This window comes from Arachis ipaensis, chromosome B03 (genome assembly GCF_000816755.2).
Source record: "Arachis ipaensis cultivar K30076 chromosome B03, Araip1.1, whole genome shotgun sequence".
Taxonomy (NCBI): domain Eukaryota; kingdom Viridiplantae; phylum Streptophyta; class Magnoliopsida; order Fabales; family Fabaceae; genus Arachis; species Arachis ipaensis.
In genome coordinates, this window is record NC_029787.2 from 134,028,628 (window position 1) to 134,037,223 (window position 8,596).

The 8,596-nt window shown below is 35.3% G+C and overlaps 1 protein-coding gene across 1 annotated transcript; it reads left to right on the forward strand.

The window, feature by feature from the left end:
• Nucleotides 1,052–7,219, forward strand: LOC107632015 (putative ABC transporter C family member 15). The gene is made up of 11 exons (XM_016335637.2): nucleotides 1,052–1,198; nucleotides 1,349–2,203; nucleotides 2,293–3,722; nucleotides 3,830–3,916; nucleotides 4,006–4,599; nucleotides 4,691–4,855; nucleotides 4,954–5,248; nucleotides 5,528–6,048; nucleotides 6,126–6,189; nucleotides 6,343–6,582; nucleotides 6,685–7,219. The coding sequence occupies exons 2-11, from the start codon at nucleotides 1,369–1,371 to the stop codon at nucleotides 6,786–6,788; spliced, it is 4,335 nt and encodes a 1,444-aa protein (XP_016191123.1). The 5' UTR covers nucleotides 1,052–1,198; nucleotides 1,349–1,368; the 3' UTR covers nucleotides 6,789–7,219.

Sequence of the window (8,596 nt, forward strand, 5' to 3'; positions counted from 1 at the left end):
GATCAAGAAATGCATGATTACATTTTTGTTTTATCCGTAGAAAATTAACCACATGTCTATAAAAAGATGGAAGAATAAAAAAGTACAACAAAGGTATAGAACCATTATTTAGAAAAGGAAATAATAGTTGATGAGATTAAGTTTCTTTTTAATTTTGTACTGAAAATTTAGTGACAACACTATATATTATGATCATATATAATGATGACTTGTTAATAGGTGATGATTGAATAATTATGAAAAAATGATCATACCAAAATATATTAAAATCAAGAAGGCAAATCTGCCAACCATAATACTGACATTAAAATTATTGCAATGAAAAAACTTTACATGTATATCAAATCGAATAAATTAATTCCTGAAACTGATTGCGAAATAAATGTTAATAGTTTTATTTAAAGTGATAAATACAGAAGTATATGATATGATATTTAAGTACCATCAACAACCATGTACCTAGGTAGTAGTACACAAGAATCTCAGCGGATTTTTGAGGTTGCTTGATAGCGATTTCTACGACGGAGATTCTTTATATTAGACTATGCAATATACGGCTAAAAAAAGTTTGATATGGAAGTAAAATGAGTGATATACTTTAACATGGTAATTGTTAGTGTTTTTTAAAATAGTGGGAGTACACAAATCGGACCCTCCGATTTGTGTTTAAAAATTGAAAAAATTCAGAGTACACAAATCGGACCATGTGAGTTCTTTGGTCATAAAATTTTGCTTCACAAATCGGATGGTCCGATTTGCAGCTGATGGAATTTGAAATCTGAAACATGGAATTCAGACCCTCCATTTTTTTTGTTCTGGGTAATTCACAACTCGCAGGTCCGAGTTCTGCTTCCTCTAATCCCACAACGAGGTGAAGCATCCCTCCTCCCCATACGCGAGTCTATCACGTTCTTAGTTTCCATATTCAAATTAATTAGTGTGCAATATACAATTGGGTTCAAATTTTATTGTCCTTAATAATATATTTAAGAAAAAATTATGATAACAGCAAATACCAAACACGTGATGCTCCAATAACAGCAAGTAATTTCTCATTTATATGCCTCTGACTTTTCATTCTCTAGTTCCAATGCCTATGCTCTATGCTCCATTCAAAAGCATTCGCCGCTCTTTAGCACCCACTTGTAAATTCTTCATATTTCCAAAAAAGTTTGTCAACACTTCAACTTAATTTCAGGTTTGATTGCAATATCCATATACAGTCCTCAACTTTATTCTTATTTATCTTTTCCAAACCAAAAATAATGCCATTTCCAAGTGGAATTGATTGATTGATGAAACTTTTCTTTGATGTTTACTCTTCTGCTGTCTTCTCTGAACTTTCCAGTGTTTCCTTCAACTTCAACCATGGCCATTGTGGATACTCTGCTTGTAACAGCCAATGTGGCATTCTTCTATGCAATTCTGATATGGCTGCTTCTTCACACTTTGAGACAAAGCAAGCTTCGACGTGCTGTGTTTCTCCAACAAGGACCAAAGTTCTTCTCCATTATCACTCTCCTATTCAATTTTATTCTTACCCTTTTAACTATAGCTTTTGCAGTTCATGAATATAGGACTAATAAAATAGTGAGATATAGTTCTGTTACATTTGCTCTAACATGGGTTATGGCAAGCTTGGTTTCATTCTATTCAATGAAGAAGACAACAAGAGACAACAAAAGATTCCCTTTTGTTCTGGTTCTCTGGTGGGTCTGGGCCAGTATCATAGAAGCAATCTCAGTTTCTATTGGACTAATGAAGAACAACTTTGAATACTTGGACTTCTGGAATTTCTTGTCTGAGGATGATAACATAGTTGGTGTGGTTTCCTTGCCTATGTTGTTGTTGCTTTTGTGTTTGAATTTATGTGCAAGAGAAGAACAACACAACACTGACATGGAACAGCTCTTGGTTCACCCTGGAGAAGAAGAAGATGATGATGAAGATGGAGAGAACTTCACAAATGCAGGCATTTGGAGCCAACTCACATTTCGATGGCTGAATCCCATTTTTAGAAAGGGTCGAGTTCAGAAGCTTGAGCTTGCTCACATTCCTGATGTTCCTCATTCTGAAACTGCAGAAAATGCTTCTTCCTTATTGGAAGAATCGCTTCGCAAACAGAAACTTGAAGGGGCTTCCTTGACTAAAGCTATAACCAGTTCTGTGTGGAAGTCCTTGGCTTTAAATGCAGTTTTTGCCGGTATATTTTATTACTCTTTGGATGCTATGTACTTTTTTACATATATTATTTATGGTGATTACTGATTTGTTTTTGTTTTATATTTGAAGGGGTTAATACAATTGCATCTTATATGGGTCCATTGTTGATTACATACTTTGTCAATTTCTTGGTGGATGATAATTCCAATTCAAGCATCCAATGTGGCCTCATTCTTGCATTCATATTCTTCCTCTCAAAGACATTGGAGTCACTGAGCCAAAGACAATGGTACTTTGGTGCTCAGAGAATTGGAATTCGAGTGCGCGCGGCTCTTATGACTCTAATTTACAGCAAGTCCTTAATGATCAAGTGTGCAGGGCCAACCCATGGAAAAATCATAAACTTGGTGAATATGGATGTTGAAAGAATTGGGGATTTCTGCTGGTACATTCATGGAGTTTGGTTGCTTCCCGTTCAGGTTATTTTGGCCTTAGTGATATTGTACATAAACTTGGGATTCTTGCCTTCAATTTCTGCACTTGCTGTCACCATTTTGGTTATGGTGTGTAACACACCTTTGGCCAATATGCAAGAAAAATTACACTCCAAGATCATGGAAGCTAAGGATACAAGAATCAAGATGACTTCAGAGATAATGAAGAACATGAGGATACTGAAATTGCATTCATGGGAATCAACATTCTTACAGAAACTTCTCCAATTGAGAGACACTGAGAAGAGTTGGCTGCAGAAGTACCTCTACACTTGCTCAGCAGTAGCCACTCTTTTCTGGACTTCTCCAACTTTGGTTTCTGTTGTTACTTTCGGCATATGCATACTGGTGAACACAGAACTGACTGCGGCTACTGTCCTCTCAGCCTTGGCAACTTTTCGGATTCTGCAGGAACCAATCTACAATCTTCCAGAGCTGATTTCTATGATAGCTCAAACAAAAGTCTCTCTTGATCGAATCCAAGAGTTGATCAATGAAGAGGACCAGAACCAGTTTATGAACAAGCACACTTCGAAAGATTCATCAATTGTTATTGAAATCAAGCCAAGTGAATATGCATGGGAAACAAGTGATGGAACCAACAAGAAACCAACAATTCAAATCACAGAAAACTTGAAGATAAAGAAAGGTCAGAAGGTAGCAGTTTGTGGTTCAGTGGGGTCTGGAAAATCAAGCTTACTTTGTTGTATGCTTGGTGAGATTCCATTGGTTTCCGGGACATTGATCAAAGTCTATGGAACAAGAAGTTATGTGCCACAGAGTCCCTGGATTCAATCAGGAACAATAAGAGAAAATATCCTGTTTGGAAAGGAAATGAACAAGGACTTCTATGAAAGTGTTTTGGATGGCTGTGCTTTGCATCAAGATATCAACATGTGGGGTGATGGAGATTTGAATCTTGTGGAGGAGAGGGGCATAAACTTAAGTGGAGGCCAGAAACAACGGATTCAACTCGCAAGAGCTGTTTACAATGATTCAGATATTTACTTCCTTGATGATCCTTTCAGTGCAGTTGATGCTCATACCGGAACTCATTTATTTAAAGTTAGTGTTAATTATTATTGAGCTTCTTGTTTTTCTTTTTTAATTATCTGTTATTTCAGCTTCATTTCTTTCAAAGTTCTTCACTAAGAACTGGACATGCTGTACAGAAATGCCTTATGCAACTTTTGTCTGAGAAGACAGTTGTTTATGCTACTCATCAACTAGAATTTTTGGAAGCTGCAGATTTAATTCTGGTAAGCTTATACAAAACTTGTCTTTCAGTAGTGAAACTACTAATAAGTGTTTGCCTTGTCACCATTATTTAATTCCATTACTCCTTTAGGTAATGAAAGATGGAAAAATAGTGGAGTCAGGAAGGTATAAAGAACTCATAGCATGTCCCAACTGTGAATTTGTTCGACAAATGGCTGCTCATGAAGAAACAATAAACCAAATAAATCCATGGCATGAAGAGAACTCAATTAGCTGCAGGCCCCTTCAAAAGAATCAAATTGAAGTTGCTGAAGAGAATCTTCAAGAAAGCATAAGCAATTGGAAGAGAAACAAAGAAGAAGAAGCGGAGACCGGTCGAGTGAAATGGAGTGTTTACTCAACCTTTGTCACATCTGCATATAGAGGATCACTTGTTCCGGTCATTCTTCTCTGCCAGATTCTGTTTCAAGTGATGCAAATGGGAAGCAATTATTGGATTTCTTGGGCTGCAGAACAAACTGGGAGGGTAACCAAAAGGATGCTTATGGGAACATTTGTTCTTCTTTCTGGTGGAAGCTCTATCTTTATACTTGGAAGGACTGTTTTGATGGCAGTGGTGGCTGTTGAGACAGCTCAGCGTCTTTTTCATGGAATGATTACATCTGTTTTCAGAGCACCTGTTTCATTTTTTGATACCACACCTTCAAGCAGAATCCTCAGTAGGGTCAGTTCATCTACTATTCTTTATATGTAATTATTGTTATAATTTCTATTCATGTTTTAACCATTTTTCCTTCTGAATTTTGATGTTACAGTCATCAACAGATCAAAGTACAATTGACACAGACATACCATACAGATTAGCAGGGCTAGTGTTTGCACTAATTCAGTTGTTGAGTATTATCATGCTAATGTCGCAGGTCGCGTGGCAAGTCATCCTTGTGTTTCTTGTGGTGTTTGCTATCTCCATATGGTATCAGGTAAGTTCATTTCATAATGGGTTCTCAATCTTATATGTAAATAATAATAATAATAATAATAATAATAATAGTAATAAAGCAAGTAATGTTCTTTGCAGGCTTATTACATTACTACTGCCAGGGAATTAGCCAGGATGGTAGGGATCAGAAAAGCCCCAATCTTGCATCATTTCTCAGAATCTATTGCTGGGGCCGCCACGATTCGTTGTTTCAATCAAGAACAAATATTCATGACCAAAATCAAGGATCTTGTTGATGAATACTCTAGAGTAGCCTTTCATAATTATGCCACCATGGAATGGTTGTCAGTCCGGATCAATTTTCTCTTCAATCTAGTCTTCTACTTTGTTCTCATCATCTTGGTTACTCTGCCAAGGTCTGCCATTGATCCCAGTAAGTTCCTCCTTTCCCATTTAATCTTTAACGTTAGCAATTACAAACATCATACATGAATGTGAGAACCAGTCTTCTTTGAGAGTTACTAGTTCATAACTAACTTAAGAAAAGAAAATTAATTTTCTAGATTAGTCCCTAATCTGTATTTGATCTTTCTAGATTTGATATTTTGGATGATATACAATACTTGACAAATCACAAAAGAAGTAACAATCAATGAAGTTGATTTCACTGCATTTATGCCCTAAACAATTGATTGCTTCCTCTGGTTTGCAGGCTTGGCAGGTCTGGTAGCTACTTATGGTTTGAACTTGAATGTACTTCAGGCTTGGGTCATATGGAACCTTTGCAATGTTGAGAACAAGATGATATCTGTTGAGAGAATATTGCAATTCTCTAGCATACCAAGTGAAGCACCACTGATAATCCAAGATTGTAGGCCTGAACCAGAGTGGCCTATGGAAGGGAAAATTGAGCTTCAGAATATTCATATTCGGTATGATCCGGCTGGTCCTATGGTTCTCAAAGGTGTCACTTGCACATTCCCGGGGCGAAAGAAGATCGGAGTAGTAGGGAGGACAGGGAGTGGAAAATCAACTCTGGTGCAAGCCCTTTTTCGAGTGGTGGAGCCTTTGGAAGGAAAGATACTAATAGATGGAGTACATATTTCCAAGATTGGTCTGCAGGATTTAAGATCTAAGCTTGGTATAATTCCTCAAGACCCAACCTTGTTTCTAGGTACTGTTAGGACTAACTTGGATCCTCTAGAACAACATGCGGATAAAGAACTCTGGGAGGTTAGCATTATAGAACTCTTTTGCTAGAAAATATTCGATATTTATATGGAACTGATAAAGAAAACTTTGCTCTTCAGGTTCTCAAGAAGTGCCATCTTGCTGAAATTGTAAGGCAGGATCCAAGACTTCTTGATGCACCAGGTAAAATACTCTTTTTTTTTTTTTTTTTTAAGAAAACAAAAAGAATACATTACACCATTCAGGAGTATAACTATGACAAGCCTTAAAAGTATTTTTGTGCTTATTATGTTTAGTTCTACCTATTTGACATTGGTTGAATTTGTTCAATGTTAGTGGCTGAGAATGGAGAAAATTGGAGCGTTGGACAAAGGCAACTCGTTTGTCTTGCTAGGCTGCTATTGAAAAAGAGAAGGATTTTGGTTCTAGATGAGGCAACAGCATCTATTGACACTGCAACTGACAATTTAATTCAAAAGACTATTAGAGAAGAAACTAGTGAATGCACAGTGATTACTGTAGCACATAGAATCCCTACAGTTATTGATAATGACTTGGTTTTGGTCCTTGATGAAGGTACATGAACATTCATTATGCAACTCAATATATTAGATCATAATATCAATGATAATCAAACCTAGGAAAGCATATATCTCATAACATTGATGATGTTTACAGGGACAATTGCAGAGTATGATGAACCAGATCAGTTGCTGCAGAACAATACTTCATCTTTCTCAAAGTTGGTTTCAGAATTTTTGAGGAGATCATCCCCCAAGTAGTTGCCAAAAAAGGACACAGAAACCAGACACTTGTACATATTTGAAAGCTTAAACAGCAATTGACAAGGAGCTCAAGAAATGTTGGTTGATTACTTTGTCAACTTTATGAAGGTTAATACAAATACAGATTCCAGATTCCACAAGCTTAGACAATAGTTTCTACCTAGTGTCTTTTTTATTATGTTCATAATCCTAATCCGATACCTTGTTCACTAATTCAACGAGACAGGTGCATTTTACACAGTTGTTACTTATTGCAGTGTCTCTTCTATTCGTGATTGTTCTTAAAATGGGAATGCTCCTGTTTGCAGAGAAAACCTATCACTGGATATTTATTCTTGTACCTCCACCGGCATCTTAATTTTTCAGGATTTAACCAAGTGATACTGATAAATAGCTTCATCCTTCACATAATTCAGATCCCAAGCCTTGAATACTTCATCCCTACAATAATGAAAGATGCTTCTAATATTTTTTTAGTGTAAAATTACTATACACCACCATTAGTTAATGTAAATTGAGAGAATTTGCAAAAAAAAAAATTTACTCATAGCTACGAAATTTACCTGGTCCTAAACTTATCTCATTCTTGGAATTAACTACTATGCCATTTCAATTTCAGCTTTTAACCATGGAAATATAAGAGTAAGAGAAGAAAATAAAGTTAAATCCACAATTTAACCTGACACAATGTTCAGCATATGCCTCTCCCTCTTCATAATTCTCAAGCACTCTCTTCTATTTGCTTACCCTGAATCAAACCCAAAAGCAAAATTTAACCGTGCTTATGCTAAGCTTAATTCAACATATTTGTCTTGTTTCTAAGAGGGATGTAGATCTAAACAACAAAAATAGCCATATATACATAACCTAAGGAATATGGATACGTCCGAAAGTATATTATTATGAGGTTCTGTAATTTATATAAGAGTAAAGTATCGTTTTTGTCCCCAACATTTGGGGTAAATCCTATTTGTATCCCTAACGTTTGTAAAAGTGATTCAATGTTATCCTGCTATCAATTACACATCATGAGCGCTTTAGTTTGAGTTTTAAAAATCTCTTCTTGAAGTTAAAATATAAATGTCTGGAATAGAATCGATGATCTACTCCGAAAAATAGCTCATCAAATGTTGAAACTAATTCCTACAACATTTACATAATTCACTTTTTTAGGGATATAATTGAATCTAAACACAAATAGTGGGTATAATATTAAAATCGAACACATCCAAGTGAGACCTAATTGAGAATGAATACATCCAAGTGAGAATAATTGAAAAATATAATCTGATTTGTTAGTATAATTGATAGTAGGATAACATTGAATCACTTTTGTAAACGTTAAGGATACAAATAGGATAATTTATTATAAACGTTAATTTATTATAATTTGTCATGCTTTAAAAGCGTGGCAATAAATCTCTAACAATAGTCACATTTTCCACCAAAAAATAATGGCTAAAAAGTAAGCGCGGCAATTGATCTCAAAAACCGTGGCCATAGAGAATTGGCCACGATTGAACATATGATCCTTTGAAAATCGTGGCAGTAGCTCAAAAAATGTGGCTAGTTTCTATTGTCACGTTTTTTCAGCTTTTTAGCACACTTTTCAAACGTCGCAAAAGACAAATTTTTTTTGTATTGTTATTTTTCAATCTAAATAACGATAATTTGAATAAATTTGATTGACAAATAACTTTACACTGATATAATAAAAATCACAATTTTTTGAAGAAATTGGATTATATTGAAAAAATAAAAAACAAATTAATATTATCCAAATTATAATAAATTATATTGATTTT

Coding starts and splice junctions, on each gene's coding strand:
- LOC107632015 (XM_016335637.2), top strand. CDS start 1,369: ATGGCCATTGTGGATACTCTGCTTGTAACAGCCAATGTGGCATTCTTC. Junction 6,190..6,342: donor AAGACTTCTTGATGCACCAG/GTAAAATACTCT, acceptor GTTCAATGTTAG/TGGCTGAGAATGGAGAAAAT. Junction 6,583..6,684: donor GGTTTTGGTCCTTGATGAAG/GTACATGAACAT, acceptor TGATGTTTACAG/GGACAATTGCAGAGTATGAT.